The sequence below is a fragment of the Quercus lobata genome, chromosome 7, assembly GCF_001633185.2.
Source record: "Quercus lobata isolate SW786 chromosome 7, ValleyOak3.0 Primary Assembly, whole genome shotgun sequence".
In the NCBI taxonomy this organism is placed as follows: domain Eukaryota; kingdom Viridiplantae; phylum Streptophyta; class Magnoliopsida; order Fagales; family Fagaceae; genus Quercus; species Quercus lobata.
In genome coordinates, this window is record NC_044910.1 from 35,409,020 (window position 1) to 35,434,206 (window position 25,187).

Here is a 25,187-nt window from a genome sequence, read left to right on the forward strand (position 1 = left end):
GAGAGAGAGATTTTCCATTTTGTGTGTTTGGTAAAGATTAAATAAGTGGGAGTTTGAAAATTTGTTTATCTTTCCTTTATTTGGTAGGGAAGGAAAATTGGAGGAAATAAATAGTGATTATAAATTCTCAATAGACTAATCAGAGGCTTCATATCATATCCTAACAAAAAAGATACTCAATTCAAGGCCATTGTTGCCATTAGGATTCATCATATAGTATGTCTCAGAGTCTTTCGATCCAACAACACGTTCAAAATGCGCTCTCATGTACATCAAATCACCACTCTCTTGTTGATCCAATGTCACTTCACTTGGAAGAACCCCAGCTCCTATTGACACTGCATGCAGCATTTGCATCACATTCAAATCATCATCTGTTGCCTCTCTCTTCACAGCATACCCTGATTTTCTCCCATTACAATACAAGCTCCATATGGGCTCGTTGATAATTTACTGTTATATCTTTGTTATATTAAAAAAAAAATATTAATACTTGCTTTCAAAGGGGGTAAAAAATATAGTAGTTGTGTTTCTTCTTATTTCCCCCTAACCTATGCTCGATCCATCACAGGTAGTAATTTTTTATGAGAAAAAAATGGATTTGCTCACTTGTAAATTGATATGATATTGACTCTGAGGCATGAAAGCCTCCTCCTTTTTTCTTTTTTTCTTTTGTTTCTTTTTCTTTTTTTCCTAAATAGGTATTTGGTAGACTAATATTATGGAAGTTTAAAAATATCAAGATACATCTGTAGGGACACGATTATTTAATGGCCCAAGAATGACGTTGGGCTCGTAAGTAAAGGGCCCTAACAATATGATTTGTAGAGAGTGGGCTTGAAAGGCAGGACCTTAGTCACAGGTTAGCGGTTTGATCGGGGTTTCTATGGAAGCTTATCCATGGGTGGATTTGGCTTGACTAGCTAAGCCTTCCATTAGTGCGGGTTGCAGGATTTAAGTCCTCGGACAGCGTCCGAGGAGCATTGTATCCTTCATTTTCTCCCTTTTTCAGGATTTTTCCTCCTGCTGGGGGGATCCCCTTCTCCTTCGCTTTCTCCCCCTTTTATATGAGTGTTCATCTTTCTTTTTAGTGTCCACATGTAAGTTTTACTTTCTGGGGTGCAGACCTGTCATGTCAATCCATACTTAGAGTGGTTGGGGGTCGTTGGAAAAGTTGAATGGCACGGTTTGGAGCATGGGCTTGTCAGATGCAGGATTCTGTATTACGATGTTGGCAGCTTTTTCCCTTGCCCTGCCCCCATGCTGAGTCTGCCCTTTTCTTCAGGCGTTTTGTGAGGTACTGAGCATAAAATCGTCCTCGGCCATGTCCTTGTGCCTTTCTTGGGCTTTCATTATGCGTCCTCGGCAATAGCTCTCCTCGGCTTAGGCCCTGGGCCCTAATGTAGAATGGGCCTGGGCCATGAATTTTCTGGCCCCACAACATCGATTCCCACTTTTTTTTTAAGTTCTAAATTGCACTTAGAATTGTCACCCCAGAAACTAGTAAAATTTCTCACCATTTTAGTATTTCTAAACATTGAGATCTTAAAGCTGAGACTCATAATTCAGGTGAAAGAAAGAGTATTATTCTCTTAATTTGAATCATTATACAATTTAAGAATCAAAATGTTCAATAAAAAAAAAAAAAAACAATCATCTTTGCACTGGGTCGTCTCAAGAGTTGTTGAAATCGCTTCATAAAGCTCACCAAAATTACCTAGCGTGCATTGGTTCGCATAATAAATGATAAATCTCTCCTTTATTTATTTATTTTTTTTTTTTTGAGGAGATTTTTAATTAGCTGTTGGTGGAGCAATTCTTTTTATTTTTATTTTAACCTTTTCTTGCTCCATTACACATAAGTATCCTATCATTCATAAAAGGTTTATTTATTTATTTTTGTTTAACCTTAGCTGGTCCATCACACACTGTAATATTTTATAGATATAGAAAGATTATTCATTTTCAGATTTTCCATTTAAAAAAAAAAAAGATTATTCACTTGTAAATTAAAATGATATTAGCATTGAGACATGATAAATTTTTTTTAAAGATGAATATCCTACTACCATCCATAAATGATTTAAAATCCATGCTTCCTGTGTAACATGGAAGTACAAGTCATTTCGCCAAGATCACTAACAACACTATTACTTGGGTAAATTTTGGTCGAAAATATAATTTGCATGGTGAACACAACCACAATCAAAGCATGAGTGAAGGATTACCCATGACGGTCAAACCTTTTGGAGGTGGGGAGAAAGCATTAGAGAGATGCAAAAGCAATAACAAAAAAAAAAATAAAATAAAAAAATATACAAAAAAAAAAAAAAAAAAAAAAAAATTCACAATTGTTGAGATGATATGTTATGATATTAATGTATAGCAAAAGTGATATCAATGGCCTCATATATTGTGAAATAAGGTGTAAAATTGATTGTTTATAGCCTGATTGAAGCAATGCTGCCAAGTATCCAGCCAAAGAATATCCGAAACAGAGAGATATTTAAACACCAACTAATCCCTTTATCAAGGTATATTGCTACAATTACACTTTATTTGATCTCTAAACTCAAACCTACAAACATCTATGATGTGTATCAATTTCAATATTGAAATTACTTACTAAAAAAAGAGATTCAATATTGAAATCTGAGGACACAAGCAGTAAAGAGAAGTAATCCATAAAGGTGTATTCAAATGAAATCTAAAATGGGTCTTTCATCACTAGCTACCGTTTGAATATAAGAGAGGAAACACCATTTGTAGTACCTACAGATAAACAGCATAACCTTTTTCACAGCAGTTGAAAGAACTAACATACTAATTATGCACCCATTAGGCCAAACTAACGTATCCAAGAATCAATAGAAGATATCAGGGTGCATGGAAGCGCTGCGCTTGGTTGGAGTTGCTTTGCTGAATCTGCTGTAGTTGCTGGTCCAATTCATTAGTCCTCGCCTAGAGAAAATCAAGCAATTGTCATCAGGCAAGAGAAAATTTAGAAAAAATAGTATAGTTAATTCAATCAATGATCCAATCCAAGCGACCAATGAAGGAAGACTAAATGCACAATTTTTTATGAATACAAAATTCTTTCAAATGCAACACAATATAGCCACAGAACACTCTGCTGCTGACATGGTAAACATGGCTGAAATTCTGTCCAAATATATGATCATATACTCTGAGTCATGAAATTATGGGGTTTGTGAGCTATACCTCTAAATGCGATGCCAGTTGTTGCTCACGTACATATGCTGCCTGAAGAAGTTCTACAATTTGCTGCAAAAATTTTAAAACAGCTAAAAAAATTGAACCATATATACCTCCTGCTAAGTGCTAATGTTGTTCAAATAATCCTTAAAGAAAAGCACAAATTAAGATAGATCTCTTCATGCCTATAACTTATCCCTTTTGAAAACACTTTGATGGACACAAGTTTCTTCCTGTACATCAACATCATCTAGTATTGGGAAATTCACAATAAATAAACAAAGCCTCAAAAGGAAACAAACCATTCTTATATTTAAGGGTAAAATACAATTTACTCTATTGTAGTTTGACTTTATTTCAATTTAATACACTAACTTTCAATTGTTACAAACCATTTTCTTTGAAATTATGGGGTCTGAGCTAAACCTTTAATGTCTTCCGCCCAATTTGGTTCTGACTCTTCTGAGTCACCAGTTGCTTCAGCTGTTGCAACTCCAATTTCAGTTCTTTACACTCTGCAGTTCCTGTTAAGAGTGTTTTTCCTTGTTCCACCATCTGTGAGAATTTTAAAACAGCGGAAGAGATTAAGATATACCTCGGGCTAAATTTTTTCAAGTAATCTGTAGAGAAAAGCACAAAATAAGAAAGAGCTCTTCAAGCCTATGAGTTATACCTTTCTGTAAACCCAGTGACACAAACTTTCAATTGCTACATTTGAACCACTAAGTTTGGATCAAAATGAAATTGTTAGGATTTCATCCAAATTAACATATTTTTCATTTTGTTGGTAAGTAATTTACCCCCTTATGTTTTGACCAATCACAATTCAATATCAAAGATGTTTTTGCCATTTTTTAACTCCTAAGGTTTGAACTGAAATGAAGTCATTAGGGTTATATATGTTGGATGGAATTCTAACAATTTTGTTTTAGTCCAAAATTTAAAGAGTCAATATAACAATTGAAAATTTGTGTAATAAATTATGAAATGACTAAACCACAAGATGGTAAATTGTAATTTTCCCTAGATATAAATCCTCCCCACCCACTCAACATTCAACACTGCACTTCTCTCACCATTTCTTCCATCCACCAAAGAAGAAAAGGAAAGAACATTAAGGGAAATTATAAGACATTGCAGTTACAGAAATATGATAGCAAAATAAACAACCTGGTTAATCCCAGTGCTTGCAATTGCAAGGATGGATGACTCGAAAGCATCAAACACCCTTGAACCACGAGCTATAGCATCATCTTTATTGGAGGCATCCTTCGTTTCTCTAGCATAGAGCTTCACCCAGCCAACGTGGTCCATGGGAGCTTTATGTAACTCCTGTTTATGTAAGAAATGGTCAATTAGTTGGGGTCAAAAGCAGAACAATTCACGTCCAGAACAACAAAGTAAATCAAAATCGTAGAAACCCCATAAGAGATTATCCAAAAAAAGAAAGAAAAGAAGCCTCCTTTATGATATGTTTGTTTACTAAGAAAATATTGGATAAGAAAAGAAAAGACATTTAATATTTATTCTCTCTTATACAGTAATTAAAACCAAGTACCCCACACATGACACAATCAAACAAGAAACTACAATAAATGATAGCAAAATAACCAACATTATTAGTCTCAGCGTTTGCACTTACACCGATGGATAATTCGAACTCCTGAAGAGATCTTGAAGCACGAGCTTTAGATTCTTCGGGCAGCCATCAGTTCTCTTATAAAGCACTTCTCCCAGTCATCGTCCAATATGGGAGTGCTCAGTAACTTCTGTTTATAGCAATAATGAGTAGTTGCCAATTGGTAAGAACAATAATATTGCAAACCAAAATTGTAGAAACTCCATTAGAGATCATTCAAAAGAAAACAAAAAGAATGTGTAGCACAAATGTAAAATACGAAAAGGAGCTTCCTTTATGCTCTGAGAGAGATGTTGGGTTTGGAGATTGAAACATGATAGCTAACAGCGACTCTAGTTTGAGAATTGAGCTCTTAGTTTTGAATAGAGGAAAAATTGTTGGGTGCACTGCACCATGAGTCCAGCCCACGTAATAGACATGCTCGTTTAATGAGCATGTCATTCATGGGTTAAGTGAGCATGTCATTCATGGTTCTTAACTTTTCTTCATTATGTACAAAGTCAGCATGGGTTGGTTGGCTTAGGCGTGTTGGACACGCTGAAGGAAGAAAGAAAAGAAAGACGCAAAAGGCCAGGGTCATTCGGCTAAGGGAGTGCTGAAATTGGTTGAAGCAAAGTCCAAATAAGTTGGTTTGCATTTATTGTGACTTGATGTGAAGAGTGTGAAAGGGAGAAAAGAAGGAAAAGATGAAGAATTAAGGGTGTGTTTGTTTTGGGTGAAAATGGTTTCAGGAAATCATTTTCGTAAAATAGGCTGTTTGGTTGGTTTGGAAAATTGAATTTTCCGGAAATCATTTTCAGTTGACCGTAAATTAGTAGCGTTGACCACGGAAATCCATTTCCGTCCCTATTTTCACTTTAAATGATTTTCGGAACTGGGGACGCGCAAGGGAGAACGAGAGAGCTCACAGACGCGCCGTCGATCGTGAAGCACCGATCGCGCCGTCGATCACGCCGATCGACGCTTCGCGAGATCGCGATCGACGCTAACGGTGCTTCGCGATCTCGCGAAGCAACGCGCCGATCGCGATCTCGCGAACGGTGCTTCGCGCCGTCGATCGCACTATCTCGCAAACGGTGCCGTCGATCACAAGATCACGCCGTCGATCGTGCTAGTTCTTCTGGGTTTTGTAAGTGTTTTTCTGGGTTTTGCCTCTTCCTTCTTCTTTTCCAAACACCAGAAAAAAATTTCTAAAAAATTTTTTGAAATGCAACCAAACACATGAAAACATTTTCCTTTCCGAAAAATAGCATTTCGGGAAAATGGAATATTTTCCGAAAATGCTTTTACACGAACCAAACACAGCCTAAATGGAGAGGCCATTCGGCCATTTTGGGCAGAGGGAAAAAGAGGTGAAGTCCCAGAGTGTGGTGAGGACTAGGTGCAGTCTTGAAGAACTGAGTGGTAAGAGTAAGAAAAAGAGAAGAGAAAAATAGAGAGAGTAAGAGAAAATACATAGTGAGAAGAAAAGAAAAAAAAAGAGTTTTTATTTTACTCAAGTTGTATCTCTAAGTATTGTAATATCTATTTAATATAGTGAAATTATTTGGAGTTTGTCCCGTGGTTTTTCCCTTCAAGGAGAAAGGGTTTCCACATAAATTTTTGTGTTTTTGTGCTTCCGTTGTGCTTGCTAAAATTTATTCACAGTTGTAGAGAATTTTTCCCAACAAGTGGTATCAGAGTGTAGGTTCAATTCAATTAGGAGCAATGGCCGGAGAAGAAGGAAAGACGTCAGGAATCGAGAAGTTTGACAACACAGACTTTGGCTATTGGAAGATGCAGATTGAAGATTATTTGTATGGGAAGAAATTACATCTTCCTCTTTTGGGAAGGAAACCAGAGAATATGGAAGAAAAAGAATGGAGTCTTCTCGATAGACAGGTGCTAGGAGTTATACCATTAACTCTAACAAGATCAGTTACACACAATGTTATGAAGGAAAAGACCACAGTGGATCTTATGAAGGCTTTGTCTAGCATGTATGAAAAGCCTTCGGCTAACAATAAGGTGCATCTGATGAAGAAATTGTTTAATCTGAAGATGGTGGAAGGTACTCCTGTGGCTCAGCACCTAAATGAGTTTAACACCGTCACAAATCAATTGTCTTCTGTGGAGATTGATTTTGATGATGAGATCTGTGCATTAATTGTTTTGGCTTCTTTGCCAAACAGTTAGGAGGCCATGAGAATGGCAATGAGCAATTCTGCAGGGAAGAGCAAACTCAAATATGATGATATTCGAGATTTGATTATAAGTGAAGAGGTTTGCAGAAGAGATGCTGGTATAAGCAATGCACAAGATCAAGCTCTTGTCATGGAGAGCAGGGGCAGAAATAGAAGCAAAGGGCTTGATGATCGAGCCAGATGATCGAGCCAAAACTAATGACAGGTTACAGTCAAAAGGTAGATCTCAGTTTAAAGAGATGAGAGAATGTTTCCATTGTGGGAAAAAGGGTCACATAAAAAGAAACTGTTGGCATTATAATAAAGAACAAAGTGAAGAAAAAGATGAAAAGAATGATGATGAGAAGAATACTACAGCAATTGTGTTTCATGAGGATGTTTTGATGCTCTTTCTTGAAGAGCAAAAATGTAAGCATGTTTCTAAGAATGATGTTGAGTGGGTTGTTGATTCAGCAGCTTCCCACCATGTTATCCCCACAAAAAGGTTGTTCACTACATACAAAGCAGGTGACTTTGGTGTTGTGAAGATGGGTAACTCCAGTTATTCAAAAATTGTAGGAATTGATGATGTGTGCATCAAGACCAATGTTGGTTGCACGTTGATATTGAAGAATGTGCGGCATGTTCTAGATTTAAGGATGAATGTATTGTCTACATTGGCTTTGGATTGAGTTGGTTATTGTAACCATCTTGGTAATGGAAGATGGAAACTTTCCAAAGGATTATTAGTTATTGCTAGAAGGTGTGCTTGTTGTGGCATGTACAGAATTCATGTGAGGGCTTGTAAGAAAAAGTCCAATGCAGTCAAAGTTTTTGAGAAAACTCAACAGTTGAGAGTTGATATTAATGGTGTTGCAGCTAACAGAGTAAAATTCTCTCCACCTGAAAGTGATTTAAATGAAAAAGTAATATTTGATGAAAAATATCATGATGCTTGGAAGAATGATGAAATGAAAGATCATGAAGGTCTTGAGTAGGGGGAGCCAAGAAATTGGATTAAGGATATCCAAACTGAAATAAATTTTTTGAGAATGAAAGGAATTAATTCTGATGAAATTTTCTCAATGTTAATGAAGATAATGAAGAAGGTTGAGTCTGGTATTGACTTGGCCGGCATGAATTCTAACTGAAGAGTTAAGTTGAAGATCTCCTCCATAAGTGGGTTGGAGGGGGAGATTGTTGGGTGCACTGTACCATGAGTCCAGCCCACGTAATAGACATGCTCATTTAATGAGTATGTCATTCATGGTTCTTAACTTTTCTTACAAAGTCAGCATGGGTTGGTTGGCTTAGGCGTGTTGGACACACTGAAGGAAGAAAGAAAAGAAAGAAGCAAAAGGCAAGGGTCATTCGGCTAAGGGAGAGCTGAAATTGGTTGAAGCAAAGTCAAGATAAGTTGGTTTGCATTTATTGTGACTTGATGTGAAGAGTGTGAAAGGGAGAAAAGAAGGAAAATATGAAGAATTAAATGGAGAGGCCATTCGACCATTTTGGGCAGAGGGAAAAAGAAGTGAAGTCCCAGAGTGTGGTGAGGACTAGGTGCAGTCTTGAAGAACTGCGTGAGTGAGAGCAAGAAAAAGAGAAGAGAAAAATAGAGAGAGTAAGAGAAAATACATGGTGAGAAAGAGAGCAGTGAGTGAAAAGAAAAAAAGAGTTTTTTTTTTTTACTCAAGTTGTATCTCTAAGTGTTGTAATCTTTATTTAATATAGTGAAATTATTCGGAGTTTGTCCCGTGGTTTTTCCCTTCAAGGAGAAAGGGTTTCCACGTAAATCTTTGTGTTTTTGTGTGGTTGTGCTTCCGTTGTACTTGCTAAAATTTATTCACAATTGTAGAGAATTTTTCCCAACAAAAATGTGAAGAAGAGTGAGTACCCTACAATGCTATGACTCTTATAAATAATGAATGGACCGAGTAAGTTAGTTAGTTTGTTTGTTAGTTACTTCTTGCTCCTTTTTGGTTTTGTTTGGCTTTGTTGTCACAACGGTCGAAGTGTGCAACGATGGACAGTTTAAAAGCATAGTTTTCAGAATTGGACTGGACCGGGAGATCGGACTGTGAAAACCAAGAACCGGGATAAAAACCGATTTTTTAAGCATAAAGAACCGGATTTTTTGTTAATTCCTTGAACTGCTAAAATTAGGGTTGGACCGCACGAACCGGTAAGAACCGTGCAGTCCAACCCCTTAACAATTTTTTTTTTTTAAAAAAAAACAACTTAACACAATTTTATTCTACTTAATTAAATTATCCATTTCTTACAAGGAATAAAAAAAATTATAATTAAAATCCTTCAAAGATATTCAACTTTACTTCAAAAATTAATCATAAATTTTAATGTTTTTATGGTTATTATTTTATTTTATTAACTTTCTTATTTAATTATTAAATATATGCTTGAAAATCATTAAATTTCCCTCACATATATAAATATATTGTCAATTTTGCTAGTTTTATAAATTTAATATCTATATTTAGGCTTTAATTAATTATTAAATTAATTATGACGTCATCACGGTTCGACCCCGGTTCGAATTCGGTTCAACTTCAAAAATCTTGAACCTCTCTCTTTTACAGTTCAATGAACGGTCTGGATCTGAAAACCTTGTTTAAAGGAACGGGTCCATTAGATTGGACTCATGCGGAGTTTGGGTCCTTTTGATGAGTAATCTCTTAAACTTGTTACAATGTATCGAACATGTCATAACTATTTGTAGAATTTTATTTTAAGACCTATCAAATATTGAGTTTTTATTTTTTTATTATTATTATTTTTTAATATAGAAAGTTTCAAACTTATAACGTTCGCTCCACTCCTGATGATAACTCTTTATTATCAGACTAAGATACTAATTGGTTTTTAGTATAGACGAGGATTAAACCTCATATATCTTATTTAACCATTAAGCACTTTATCAATTGACCTAATTAGAACTCACAAATATTGTGATTAAATTTATCATTAGTTCAATTAATCTAACTTCTTATGTTTAAAATTAATAGAATCTTGCATGTTTAAATTTTTTTTTTTACCAACCAAAAAATTGAGACTCAAACACTCAGTATTTAAGTGAAAGAAAAGAATATATTGTTCTTTGAATATTAAATTATTGTACAATTTGAGAATTAATGTTTTGTTGATCGAATCGTCAATTAAGAAAAATATGAAATTCAATCATATTTGTATTTGGGTATCTCAAGATGTGTTGAACGCCTTCATTTTTATTTTTATTTTTTTAAAAATTTTGTGTGTGTTCTTTATACTAGTTACTCAGTTTGTGCTTTGGTTCTCATAACCTTGTGCTTTGGTGTTGGTCGAACAATTCTTTCTTCTTCTTCTATTTTCCTAATCTTTTTGCTCAGTTCATCGCAGGAAATTGATATGAGATTGATTCTCAGACATGAAAGCTTTAAAAAAAAAAAAAAAAAAAAAAAGTATTTGGATGACTAATATTATGGAAGTTAAAAAATCTCAAAATATATCAATTCCTACATCTTTTGGGTTCTAAAATTGCACTTATTAGAATTGTCATTCCCTAAAACTAGTAAAATTTTCACCATTTTAGTATTTTTAACATTGGGATCTAAAAGTTGAGACTTATAATTCAAGTGAAAAAAAAGAGAGAATATTATTCTTCTAATATTGAATCATTATACAATTTGAGAATTAATGCTTGGTTGCTCAAAAATGGATAATCAAAATAATAGTTAAATACTACCACACACCATTAGTGCGATGGTCATTTTACAAGTATAAATGCTTATGGGGTGTGGAGGGGGTAAGGGCTGAGGTCCAAGTTTCTAAGAGAAAACTTCACGTACATATAAACTTATATTAAACTAGAGTAAAATTTCTATCTTGTATAAAAAAAAATAAAAAATAAAAATAAAAAGAGTTGTTGAAAGTGCCTTCATTTTTTGTTGTCCTTTTTTAGCTAGTTTCACCATAATTACAAAGCGAGCTTTGATTCCCATAATAAATTATAAATCTCTCCTTTTAAATTTTTTTATGGGAATCTCTCCTTTTAATTAGTTGTTGGTGAAGCAGATTCTTTTTATTTTTAAAATTTGCTAGCTCCGTCGCACATTGTAATTCTTTATTTGACATAAACAAATTATCCATTTGTAACTTGAAATAATATTGACGTTGAGACATGGGAGCTCTTTTAATATTAATAAATTACCCTTTATAATTTTTTTTATAAGTATCCTATCATTCATAAATGGTTTAAAATCTTTTTATTTTTATTTTTTACCATTGCTTGATCCATCACACATTGTAATTTTCTATTTGATACAAATAGATCACTCATTTTCCTTTTAAAAAAAAAAAGAAAAAAAAAAGAAGAAGATTATTCACTTGTAAATTAATATGATATCAGCGTTGAAACATGATAGCTTTTTTTAATATGAATATCTTACCATCCATTAATGGTTTTAAATCCATTCTTCAAGTGTAAGATGGAAGTAGAAGTAATTTTGCCAAGATCACTAACAACACAATATTACTTTGGTAAATCTTTGTTACAAAATTATTTGCATGGTGAACACAACCAAAACATGAGTAAAGGATTACCCATGACGGTCAAACCTTTTGGAGGTACGGAAAAAGCATTAGAGAGATGCAAAGCAATAAGAAAAACAAAAATTCTAAATATAGAACAAAATTTACAAAACTCGCAATTGTTGAGACAATATGTTATGATATTGATGTATAACAAAAGTGAAATTAATGGCCTCATATATTGTGAAAGAAGCTCTAAAATTGATTGTCTATAGCTTTATTGAAGCAATGCTGCCAATTATCCAGCCAAAGAAAATCCGAAACAGAGGGATATTTAAACACTACTAATCCCTTTATCAAGGTATACTACTATAATTACTCAGAGAAGTAAGTCATCAGGATGTATGGGAGCGCTGCCTTTGGTTGGAGTTGCTTAGCTGAATCTGTTGTAGTTGCTGGGCCAATTCATCAGTCCTCACCTAAAGAAAATCAAACAATGGTCATCAGCCTAGACTCTAGAGAAAATTTAGAAAGAATAGTATAGTTAATTTAATCAATGATCCAATCCAAATGACGCATGAAGGAAGACTAAATGCACCATTTTTATGAATACAAAATTCTTTCAAATGCAACACAACACATATAGCCATGGAACACTGCTGATGACACGGTAAACATGGCTGAAATTGTGTCCAAACATAAGATCATATTCTGAGTCATGAAATTATGAGGTTTGTGAGTTATACCTCTAAATGCGACGCCAGTTGTTGCTCACGTTCATATGCTGACTGAAGTTCTACACTTTGCTGTAAAATTTTAAAACAGGTAAAAAAATTGAACCATATGTACCTCCAGCTAAGTGCTAATGTTGTTCGAATAATACTTAAAGAAAAGCAAAAAATAAGATAGATCTCTTCATGCCTATTACTTATCCCTTTTGAAAACACTTTGATGGACACAAGTTTCTTGCTGTACATCAACATCAAATTTTTCTAGAATTGGGAAATTCACAATAAATAAACAAAGCCTCAATTCTTATATTAAGGGTAAAATACAATTTACTCCATTGTAGTTCTACTTTATTTCAATTTAATACACTAACTTTCAATTGTTGCAAATCATTTTCTTTCAAATTATGGGGACTGTGAGCTAAACCTTTAATGTCCTCTGCCCAATTTGGTTCTGAGTCACCAGTTGCTTCAGCTGTTGCAACTCCAATTTCCGCTCTTCACACTCTTTCTGCAGTTCCTGTAAGAGTGTTTCTCCTTGTTCCACCATCTGTGAGAATTTTAAAACAGTGGAAGAAATTAAAATTCAGCTCCGGCTAAGTTTTTTTAAATAATTTGTAGAGAAAAGCACAAAATAAGAAAGATCACTTCAAGCCTATGAGTTACCCCTTTCGGTGAACCCAATGACACAAACTTTCAATTGCTACATTTGAACCACTAAGTTTGGATTAAAATGAAATTGTTAGGATTTCATCCAAATTAACGGACTTTTTTCAATTTGTTGGTAAGTAATTTACCCCCTTATGTTTTGATCCACTCACAATTCAATATTGCCGATATTTTTATTTGCTATGTTTTAACTCCTAAGGTTTGAACTGAAATGAAGTCATTAGGGTTATATATGTTGGATTGAATTCTAACAATTTTGTTTTAGTCCAAAATTTAAGGAGTCAATATAACAATTGAAAATTTGTGTAATAAAAATTGTGAAAGGACTAAACCACAAGAAAGTAACTGTAATTTCCCCTAAATTTAAATCCTCTCCACTAACTCAACAGTCGATACTGCCCTAGCAACCCTCACTTCTCTCCCCATTTCTCCCATCCACCAAAGAAGAAAAGGAAAGAACAACCTAGTTAACCCTAGTGATTGCAATTGCATGGATGGATGACTCGAAAGCATCTAACACACTTGAACCACGAGCTATAGCATTATCTTTATTGTAGGCATTCTTTAATTCTCTAGCTAAGAGCTTCACTCAACCAACACGGTTCATGGGATCTTTTTGTAAATCCTGTTTATGTAAGAAAGGATTAATTAGTTGCCGATAAGAAAGAAAGAATTGAAGAACAATTCATGTCTGTTAGGACATATGTGATTCACTTGTTAAGAACATATGTCACTATTTTGTGTAATTGACTAATCTTTTGACAAAACGCACTTTACTTGTATTTGGGTAGATCTAGGATGTATTTAATACTTCAAGAAACCTTGTTTCAAGATCAAGTGTTGAAGTCATCAAGTCTGTCCAAGAAACAAGCTGAATAGTGCAAATTCATTAAAGCTCGACAACTGCATCTATCAAGCTTAAGAAAGCTATTTCAACCCGTGTTCTCGACACTTGCTCGACACCTCCTATCTGTCGAGGTTTAAGAAAGAAACATAAATTCTGATATGTTTTCTTGGAATTCGTGAATGTGTCTTTGGGCCTTCTTTTCTCCTAACCCTAGACATATAAAAGAATTATTTTAAGGGCTGTAAAAGAGTTCACAAGTTGCACAAGTGTTGAGAAAAGTTTGTTTAAGCAAATTGTGATTGGAGACAGAATTTGCTCTAATTCATCGTTCTTGAAGAAGTTGCTGTGTATGTGCACTGTAGGGTTTTGTGACCAAGCATCTTCTTGATCTTCATTGTTGGGATGAACTGAAGAACTTTGCATCCAACAACCTTTTCTAGTTGGTGATTGAAGTCACGTACTGGGATCCGCGCATTGGTTAGTCACATACTTGAGAACCGTGCATCGAAAGGAGAAATTATCACTACAGAACAAGTCCAATTGAGTATTGGGGTAAGGGTTCAACTGTAGATTGGTATAAGTTATTGGAATTCCTTTACTTATAACTGCTTGTTGTGATAATAATGGAGTTTCGGGAGTGGTGACCTGAAAATCACCAGGTGGAGTTTTTGCCGTTAGGTTTTCCCCATTCGTAAACAAATCACCGTGTCAAATTTATTTTCCGCTGCATACTTAGTTTATTGGTGATTTGTTTGTGCTATCACGCATTTGCATGTTAATTAACTTAATTAATTCACTTGACTAAATTAATTGGTTAATTTATCACAAAGGGTCAATTCGTTTTTGACCTATCAATGTCTAGAACAGAAATCGTAGAAACCCCATAAGAGATTATCCAACAGAAAAGAAAGTGTTGCATAAATGAAAAATTTGTAAAAGGAGCTTCCTTTATGGTATGTTTGTTTGCTAAGAAAATATTGGATAAGAAAAGAAAAGACTTTTAATATTTACTCTCTTATTTCTCATTTGGAACACAATTATTAAAACCAAGTACCTCACACATGACACAACCAAACAAAACTACAAGAAATTATAGCAAAATAACCAACATTGTTAGTCTCAGCGTTTGCACTTACACCAATGGATAGCTTGAAATCCTGAAACCATCTTAAAGCACGAACTCTAGATTCTTTGACGGCTATCAATTCACTAAGAAAGCTCTTCACCCAATCATCATCCACATTGAGAGGAGTGCACAGTATCTCCTGTTTATGTAAGAAGGATCAATTAGTTGGGGTCAAAATCATGCTTTGAAAGCAATATATGAGTAATTGCAAATTAGAAAGAAACAATAGTATTGCAAATCAAAATCGTAGAAACCCCATTAGAGATCATCTAAAAGAAAACAAAAGAATGTGTAGCACGCATGTAAAATATGAAAAGGAGCTTCCTTTATGCTCTGTTTGTTTACTAAGAAAAAGTTGTTGGATAAGAAAAGAAACTACATTTAATTTTTAATATCTGATTTCTCATTTGGTAATTCTGCCCTACACAACTAGTTTCTCCACACCCAAACAAGAAGTCTAAAAATAATCAAGAAAAACTCCATTGAATAAAAATATTTAACCCAATAAATAACAAGCTCTCATCTTTTCTTGGACATTTCTACAAAAAGGTCAAAACCAAATATAGTGCATAAAGAATTGCGATTACTATAAGAGAATCAACAAAAAGAACCCACATGATTGTGACTGTGAAATTTGAAAGAACCAAATGCTATATTGAATACTAAATCAATTAACTAGATAAGAAAAGATTGGAGAAATTGAGAGTACCGCTAAGGAACGCATGTTTGAGAATTGAACTCTTTGTTTGAATAGAGGAAAAGTTAAGAGGAGTGAGTACTCTGCAAGGCTATGGCTCTTATAAATAATAAATTGACCGACTAATTAGATTGTTAGTTAGCTACTTCCCGATCAAAGTGTTCATTAGATTGTTTTATTATGCTAATTATTAGAGCATCCCCAGCAAATTCATCAAATTTTTGTACTGTTTGGAGAATGAATAGTGGCTTTTACCTTTTATCTACCCACTTTTTCAAATACACTTTCCAACAGATTCTCTATCACATTCTCTATCTCATTTAAATATTATTTCTTCATTCATTATTTATTCTTTTTTTAACAACTACACATCTTTCAACATTTTTTTATTCAACACCTGATTATTATAATAGAAAAAAAATATTTAAAGAATGAATAGTAGCCCATCAGACTTGATGAGCTACTATTCATGAGCCAAAAAAAAAATTCCAGTTATAGAGAATCCATTGGAGACTCTTTTTATGGTGTCATTCTCTATTATAGAAAATATTTTACCTTTACATATACCATTGAAGATGCTCTTAGAACGTAGTTTAGTGATAGAATAAGACTTCCTAGATAGATTACTATTGTTATTTATTTGAATTCAAATTAATTCCTATGTTTTAGGATATGATTAGTTTCTATATTTTAGGATTTGTTTATGAGGATTATCTCCTCACTAGTATTTATGTACGTAAGAATTATGAATGAAGCAAGCAGAAATTAAACCAAAAATTCAAACTAGTTAAACAAAAAAAATCTCAAAATGTATCAATTCCCACATTTTTTGGGTTCTAAAATTGCACTTATTAGAATTATCACCCCCTAAAACTAGTAAAATTTCTCACTGTTTTAGTATTTCTAAACTTTGGGATCGTCCCTCAAAAAATAAAAATAAACATTGGGATCTAAAGTTTTTTTTTTATTTTATTTTTTTTTATATAGAGATAATTACAATATGTTACTAATCCTGCAGCTTAAATTCTTTCCCCCAATCCCTTAAGCACTTTTTTCATGAGATCTAAAAGTTGAGACTCATAATTCAAGTGAAAAAAAAAAAAAAGAAAAAAAAAAGAGAGAATATTATTATTATAATATTGAATCAATATACAATTTGAGAATTAATGCTTGGTTGCTCAAAAAAGGGACAATTAAAATAAACTTCCAAAAAAAAAAAAAAAAAACTCAATCATCTTTGTATTGGGTCATCTCAAGAGTTGTTAAAAATGCCTTCGATTTTTGTTGTCCTTTTTAGCTTTTTTTTTTTTTTTTTTTTGAGGAAATGATAGTAGATTCTATTCATTCAATATCATGCTATACAATGGGAAAGAAAAAAGAGGGTAAAAAATGGCCTCCTCATTCTCATTTGCAAGTTGCAACACTAGCAAAGAGGTAGAGCAATACAATTAAATCTTTAAAAAGAAAAATAAAAATAAAAATAAAAAACTAAAAAATTGTTCACAAATCAACTTAATATCTTCACATCCAGCCAACCACTTCAAAAAGAACACAACCTAATCTTGATTGTATTGGCCTCCATGAACTCCATGGTGCAAATAGCAGTACGAGAACATAGATTTCAAAGATCAATTCATTTAACTTCTATATACTAAACATGCATGGCCAGCCTAAATGAGTTCCAATAAGGAGCATGAAGCCAAACGATTTGTGCAAAGGAACTTTCTCAAAGCAGGTGTATACATGATTCAGTTGGATTAGGGGTTGAAGCCATGTTGTCTTTGGAAGCGTCATCAATGGTTTTCAAGTCTAGTTTTCCCTTCTTCTTTTTTTAATTTTTTATGAACAAGTCATGTTTTCACATAGAAACAAAAACTTGGGGACTTTCTTCAGTTGATAAACCACGAATTTTCATGGTTTGGAGGGGCGTTGATTACCAACCCCAGTGATGGGAATAGCCAGACCGTTTGGAAGATAGTGGCAATGAGCTGGAAGAATTTTTTGTACCAAAGTTTCCCTTATTTCGGATAACACGTTTCCAGCTACGTAAAGATAATCCCATCTCAATATCCTCATAAATTTCAACTGCAGAATTGATGAGGAGTCTATCAGAACCTCATTAGTCATTAGGAAGCTTGGCCTTATCTCTATTTTTCAATTCACTTGGAAGCTCATCCTTATCTCTAATTTTCAAATCAGATGGGGAAAAGGAAACTACCTTATCAGATAGAATATTTTTAAGATACCATAATTACTTAGTGTGCTTTGATTCCCATAATAAATTATTATAAATCTCTACTTTTAATTAGTTGTTGGTGGAGCTGATTCTTTTTATTTTTTAACCTTTGCTTGTTCCATCGCAAATTGTAATTTTTTATTTCACATTAACAATTGATCCATTTGTAAATGGAAATAATATTGACGTTGAGACTTGAGATATGGGAGCTCTTTTTTTTTTTTTTTTTTTCATAAGAGACAGGGGAGCTCTTTTAACTGTGGATTTAAAAATCGAACCGGACTGACCGGCTTAACTGAAAACCAGACACAATCTGATTCGGTTATTCATAAAAATCGAAAATAACCGGTAACCGTAGGTTCAACCGGAAAAACTGAGAACCGGAATGGTTGAACCGGTTTTGCAACGAATTCTGCAAAATGGGTGAAACAAATCTGAAACCAAACGTTTTGCAGCAAAGATCTTTTTTTTTTTCCCCAATAGATCCGCGTCTACCTGTGATGACTGAAGGCTTTGGTGAACATGGCATCAAAGCTAGCCTCTTGAGCAGTCAAAATTCCTAACCTTACCTAAAAACACACATCTTCACAAAAGAGAGAGGCAAAGAGAAAACACTCAAACAGAGATCTTCATAGACACAGATAGAGAGAAAAGATGGTTGAAAATCTTTGTTTGGATGTGAGAGAGGACCACAATACACACGAAATTAAATTAATCCATTTTTCTTATGAGAGCTTCTTCTTCGTTTGTAAAAGAGAGACTGGTTTGCACGGTTTGTAAAACCGTGTTGTGCCGTGCTCTGCCTCTTTGCTACTTGTTCAGTGTGCACGCTACACACAATAGTCAATAACACAATGAGAGCCACACAAATTTTTTTTATTTTTTTATTTTTTTTTGAGTATCAATGACAGCCACAACTTTAATTTTCCTTGGCCTAAAACTTTACTTTTACCTTTAGTACATATAGGGCAGTGTGAGCAAGACAAGTGGATTGGGGTCCCCCCTCTTATTTCATTAAGATAATTATGAAAAAAAATAGTGATTTTAATAATTAATAATTAATTAAGTGAACAATCTTAAAATTTATTTAATTTTTCTTTAAAATGATGCAAAATATATAGACCATTTTAAGGGAAAAAATAAACCTAAAAGAAGAGGGTGTTACTAAATGTTATGTTTTGAAAATAATTTTTGGTTATTGTTTATTTACATTTGGTTATTTTTATTTTCTACATGTAAGATGTAAAAACTCACATAATTTTTTTAAAATATGTTATATATATTTTTAACATAATATTATAAGTAATAATCTTATTATATATTTTATTAACTATTTTTATAATTTTTAAATTATTAATTAAATATTTATGATATCACCGGTTCGACCACTAATCAGACCCCAGTCAGACCCAAAATCGATAATCACTATATTTTTTGATTCTTTGACCGTATCGGTTTTTAAAACCATGCTTTTAACATGAATATCCTATCCTTTATAATTTTTTTTTATAAGTATCCTATCATTCATAAATGGTTTAATATATATATATATATATATATATTTTTTTTTTTTTTTACCTTTGCTTGGTCCATCACACATTGTAATTTTCTATTTGATACAAATAGATTACTCATTTTCCATAAATAAAAAAAAAATAGATTATTCACTTTTAAATTAATATGATATCAGCATTGAAATATGATAGCTTTTTTAATATGAATATCCTACCATCCATAAACGGTTTAAAATCCATGCATCCTATCTAACATGAAAGTAGAAGTCATTTTGCCAAGATCACTAACAACACACTACACACTATTACTTGGGTAAATTTTAATTTGTCGAAAATTTAATGTGCATGTTGAACACAACCAAAAGCATTAGAGAGATGTAAAGCAGTAATAAAAACAAAAAATCTAAATATACAACCAAATTCACAATTGTTGAGATGATATATTATAATATTTAACAAAAGTGATATCAATGGCCTCACATGTTGTGAAAAGAGTTCTAAAATTTATTGTCTATAGCATTATTGAAGCAGTGCTGCCAAGTATTCACCCAAAGAAATCCAAAACAAAGAGATATTTAAGTAAGCACCACTAATCCCTTTATCAAAATATATTGCTACAATTACATTGTTTGATCTCTGAACATATAAACCTACAAACACCTATGATGTGTATCAATTTTAATATTGAAATTACTTACCAAAACAAAAAAGATTCAATATCGAAATCGAGAACACAAACAGTAAAATGAAGCGATTCTAAAAGGTGTATTCAAATGAATCTAAAATGTGTCTTTCATCACTGCCTACCATTTGAATATAAAAGGGGAACCCCACGCAAAGCAATTGCGACAGTAGACACCATCTGTAGTTCCTACACATATGTAGCACCACCTTTTTCACAGCAGTTAAAAGCACTCACATACTAATTATTCACCCATTAGGCCAAATAGAAGACATCATTGTGCAGAGGAGCAGCAGCTTGTGACAGGGTTGCTTTGCTGCTGAGCCTGTTTCAGATGAATTGTCAAGAAAATTTAGAAAACAGTATATAGTTAATTAATCATGGAATGATCCAATCAAAATGACTAATGAATGAAGTCTAAATGCACAATTTTTATGAATACAAAATTCTTTCAAATGCAAAACAGCATGTATATATAGACTGTAGCCACGGAAGTGCGGAACACTCTGCTGATGAGAGATTGAAAACATGGCTGAAATTTGGTCCAAACAATAAGACCATATACAGAGTGAAGAAATTTTTGTGGTTTGTGAGCTATACCTCTAATTTTTCCACCTGTTTCTGGTACTGGGACACCAGTTGCCTCATATGTTGCAAACCTTGATGTTGCATATTCATTGCTTGCTGGAGAGTTAAAATTTTCTGAGTAAATGCGTTTCTTTGATTCACTAGCTGTGAAAATTTTAAAACAGCAGAAAAAATTAAACATACATCCTGCTAAGTGCTATTGTTGTTCAAATAATCCGTAAAGAAAAGCACAAAATAAGATAAAGCTCTTCAAAAAAAATTCTTCCTATACATTTGAACTCCTAAAGTTTGGATTAAAATGAAATTGTTAAGATTCCATCCAAATTAATGGATTTTTCGTTTTGTGGACAAACTTTACCCCATATTATTTGGTCCACACATAAGTCAATCTCACAAATGTTTTAATTGCTACATTTTAACCCTTAAGATTTTGATTGAAATGAAATCATTAGGGTTACTTTGGATGAAATTTTAACGATTCCATTTTAATCCAACCTTTAAGGGTCAATACTCAAATGTAACAATTGAAAATTTGTGGAATAATATTATGAAATGACCAAACCACAATGAGACAAATTGTAATTTTCTCTAGATTTAAATCTTTTACACCCTAACCCCACTCTAGATTTACCAAAGAAAAAGAATAGGAAAGAACTATAAGGGAATTTATAATACATTGTAGTAGAAACCACAATAGAAGTAACATAAATAGTAGCAAAATAAACAACCTGGATAATCTCAACGTTTCTACGTGCAAGGATGGATTACTCGAAAGCCTGAAGCAATCTTGAAGTACGAGCCATAAGATCAAGTATATTGGAGGCACTCCTCGTTTCTCTAACAAAGAACCCGCCCAGTACCAAATAATGTCCATGGGAGCGTTCTGTTACTTCTGTTTATGTAAGAAAGGATATCAATTAGTAGGCGTCAAAAGCATGCAATAAAGGAGTAATTGCCAATAAGAAAGAAAGAATTGAAGAAAGCAAATCAAAATTGGAGAAACCCCATAAGAGATTATCCAAAAGAAAACAAAATGAAGTGTTGCATATATAAATGTAAAAATTGGAAAAGAAGCTTCCTTTATGCTATGTTTGTTTACTAAGAAAAAGTTGGATAAGAAAGACATTTTAATTTTGTAATCACTAATTTCTCATTTGTAACCGGTTATATAAAACAAAGTTCCCCACAGTCCACACACAAGTTTTTTTTTTTCTATCTTTCCTCAGTCTTACTGAACCAAATATAAAAATTGGAAAAGAAGCTTCCTTTATGCTATTTTTGTTTAATAAGAAAAAGTTGGATAAGAAAAGAAAAGACATTTTAATTTTGTAAATCTCTAATTTTTTATTTGGAACCCGGTATATAAAACCAAGTTCCCCACACAGCTAGTTGTTTTTTCTTTCCTCAGTCTTCTCGATAACAAACAAAAAGTCAAAAACTATCAACAACAAAAAAAAATAACAAGCTCTCAGCTGTTCAAGACCAGATAAGCTACAAGAAAATTTTAAAAAAAGAATAGAAAAGCAGTCAATATAGTGCATAAAGAATTGCATTCTTTATTATTGGTGACTTGAACTTGCAAATATAAAATGAAACTACTAGAAGAGAATCAATAAAAAGAACCCACATGATTGTGACTGTGAAAATAAAAAACCAAATGCTATATTGAATATTAAATTATAGTGTTGGAGACATTTATTCAAACTAGAAAGGACAATAATGGAGAAAATGGGAGTACCTTTGAGAGAGAAGTAGAGGTTAGAGAGATTGAGACGTGAGAGCTAACAGTGACTCTTAGTTTGAGAATTGAGAAATATGAGAGCAAATGGTTAGGTTGTACGGATACTTTATTTTGGGTGCAATATATATATCTTACCGTGTTGTAATGGTATCCAATTTGCCATATCATGTTATAATTTTTTGAAAATTGTTTGTGTTACTATATCGTACCCATATCTGTACCGTGTTTGTGTCCGTGCATCTTAGCCAAAAAGGTGAAGAAAATTGAGTTCTCTACAAGGCTATGACTCTAATAAATTGACCGATTGAAATAGTTAGTTAATTAGTTACTTTCCGCTCCTTGGAGTTTTGTTTGGCTTTTCTTTGCTTTTCTTTTTTTAATCAGCGGCGGTCAAAGTGATCATCGATGGAGAGTTTATGAGCCACGTTAGCTTTTAAAGGAACTTGTTTTTTACGGAGTTTGGGTCTCTTTTGTGAGAAAGTGTCTCCTAAATTTTGATCTTTTTTATTTTTTATTTTTATATAGTACTGATATAACAGTAAATTGCTACAAATCACTATTTATTTTCTTCAATTTTTCTTTCCTACCAAATAAAGGAAAGATAAACCAATTTTCCAACTTCCTACTTTTTTTATCCTTCCTACCTAACGCTAGAAAATTAGTACTCTCTCTCCCTCTCTCATATTATTGATATTTAAAGTTTTAAACAATTGCTTGTAAATATGTTATTAAATTTTAAAGATGGTTAAAAAATCTTCCAATTTCACCAAAAAGCATTCTCTAAAAATAAATCACTAAAAGCATAGCTAAGGATATTGTAACTCAGCTAGTTAGTATTCAGAAATTAAATCCCTCAACTCCTAATTATCATTGTATTAAAAAATGAAGAAAATAAATAGTGATTGTGGGATGTAACATTTTTAGAAAATGAATTTCACACACATATATTTAGATTAAAATAAAATTCTATCTTAGGTAAAATAAATAAATAAATAAGGAGAATCTTAAATGTTGAATTATTAATAACAACAAAAACAAAAACAAAAACAACCAACCAAAAAGTTGAGACTCAGTACTCAGGTAGTCAGGTGAAAGAAGATAATATTGTCTTTTGAATATTGAATCATTGTGCAAGTTGAGAAATAACTTCTTCTTTTTTCTTTTTCTTTTTCTTTTTTGCATGAATTGTCAATTAAGAAAAAAAAAAAAAAAACAAATTCAATCATAATTGTATTCAAGTATCTCAAGAGTTGTTGAACGCCTTCATTTTTTTTTTTTTTGGAGAAAGAAGACTTTGAAATTTATTAAAAAAATTAGCCATGATCAGCTAACAATACAAAGTAGAGGTGTGGAGGAACATCCTTCATCCATGCCTTAAAACCTACAATATGTCTTGCATGTTTAGCAAGGTTATGAGTAACAGAATTGCTAAGTTTACGAGTGTGGGAAAAAGAAATACAATTGACATCTGTAGTAGCTTTGGCCGAAGCTAGAATGTGTGACCAAAAGGAGATAGAGAATCTTCATTACTCTTGAGAGCTTTTATTACCAGTTCGGAGTCGCCTTCCAAGATGAATTTGGAGAAGCCAAGTTCTTGAGCAAAGGATATTGCCCTTACCGCTGCCAAGGCTTCAACCAAATCAGAAGAGAAAGGTAGCCGAATCTGTTCCGAGAGGGAAGCAATCGCCTGTCCATGATCGTTGCGGATTATAACACCCAAACCAGCCTTGTCAATATCTGTGAATGTTGCCCCATCAAAGTTAACCTTAAGAGAGCTTTTAGGTGGAGGGATCCATGAAACCCGATTGGAGGTTGACACCAAACCTAGGACCGGTGAGCAATGTTCACACGGTGGAAATCAGATAGAGCTTGCCGAGAGTTTTTGATTACCTGTGAAAAGGGATAATTCTTATTGCTTACTCTTACTTGATTACTGCAAAACCATATAGTCGTTTTTTTTGTTGTTCAATTCTTTTTACTACTTTTACTCGGCGTGTGCTTTGGTTCCCACGATTCTTTTTTATTTCTTAGTGTTTTTCTTCTACTTTTTTTCCTTATCTTTGCTCGGTCCATCACACATTGTAATTTTTTATGGGAAATAAACAGATTATTCATTTATAAATTGATATGATATTGACTCTTAAGACATGAAAGCAATTTATTCACTATGAATATCCTACCATTCTTATATGGTTTAACTCTATGCTTTCTTTAACATGGAAGTAGATGTCATTTTGCCAAGATCACTAACAATAACAACGTATAATGATATTTTAATAATCTTGATTTTAAAATGATCATGACCATTAACTTTAAATAAGATTTATTTGTACGACCTCTTCAATTCCTTATATCCATGTTTATGTTTTTTCTTAAATAAAATACGAGTAAAACTTTGTTGTAAACCAATTGATATATTTAGTCTTCTACTATTATTAATTATGTTTGGTACTTATTTGATGTAATTGGCTAATCTTTTGATAAAACGCACTTTACTTGTAATTAAGTAGATCTAAGAGGGGTTTAGGACTTCAAAAAACAAGTGTTCAAGTTTAGAATTGAAACCATGCAAATCTGACCAAGAAACAAGTGAAGAATGTGTTGCTCATTAAAGCTCGACAGAAGTCTCAACAAAATCCTTTCTATTGAGAATTACTGCTAAAGCTCGACACAAGCTGTATCTGTCGAGAATTACGAAATCAGGTTTTCTAGATTTGATTACATGCATATCCTTGAGTATTTGTGTAGGATTTCTTTTCTTACAACCCTAGACATATATAAGGATTATTTTAAGCGCCGTCACAAGTGATGCAAAGTG

At 33.1% G+C, this 25,187-nt stretch overlaps 2 protein-coding genes and 1 long non-coding RNA gene across 4 annotated transcripts; all 3 read right to left on the bottom strand.

Moving 5' to 3' along the window:
* Positions 1 to 2,503: 2,503 nt before the first annotated feature.
* Positions 2,504 to 5,432, bottom strand: LOC115953670. Of its 2 annotated transcripts, none has more exons than XM_031071423.1 (5): positions 4,832 to 5,432; positions 4,387 to 4,548; positions 3,643 to 3,771; positions 3,223 to 3,285; positions 2,504 to 2,961 (listed from the first exon to the last, which is right to left on the bottom strand). In XM_031071423.1, the coding sequence occupies exons 2-5, from the start codon at positions 4,528 to 4,530 to the stop codon at positions 2,878 to 2,880; spliced, it is 420 nt and encodes a 139-aa protein (XP_030927283.1). In that variant the 5' UTR covers positions 4,531 to 4,548; positions 4,832 to 5,432; the 3' UTR covers positions 2,504 to 2,877. The 2 variants fall into 2 exon arrangements, with proteins under 2 accessions (XP_030927283.1, XP_030927282.1); XM_031071422.1 differs by having other exon boundaries at positions 4,859 to 5,430.
* A 6,348-nt stretch (positions 5,433 to 11,780) lies between these two features.
* On the bottom strand, positions 11,781 to 15,667 carry LOC115952525. Its single transcript, XM_031069694.1, has 5 exons — positions 15,621 to 15,667; positions 14,922 to 15,050; positions 12,697 to 12,819; positions 12,288 to 12,347; positions 11,781 to 12,020 (listed from the first exon to the last, which is right to left on the bottom strand). Exons 1-5 carry the CDS (start codon positions 15,633 to 15,635, stop codon positions 11,937 to 11,939), a joined length of 411 nt encoding a protein of 136 aa, XP_030925554.1. The 5' UTR covers positions 15,636 to 15,667; the 3' UTR covers positions 11,781 to 11,936.
* Positions 15,668 to 19,960: 4,293 nt separating this feature from the next.
* Positions 19,961 to 21,666, bottom strand: LOC115952428. Its single transcript, XR_004083404.1, has 3 exons — positions 21,357 to 21,666; positions 20,641 to 20,772; positions 19,961 to 20,365 (listed from the first exon to the last, which is right to left on the bottom strand). It is a non-coding gene; the product is annotated as an uncharacterized LOC115952428 (long non-coding RNA).
* Between the last annotated feature and the right edge of the window lie 3,521 nt (positions 21,667 to 25,187).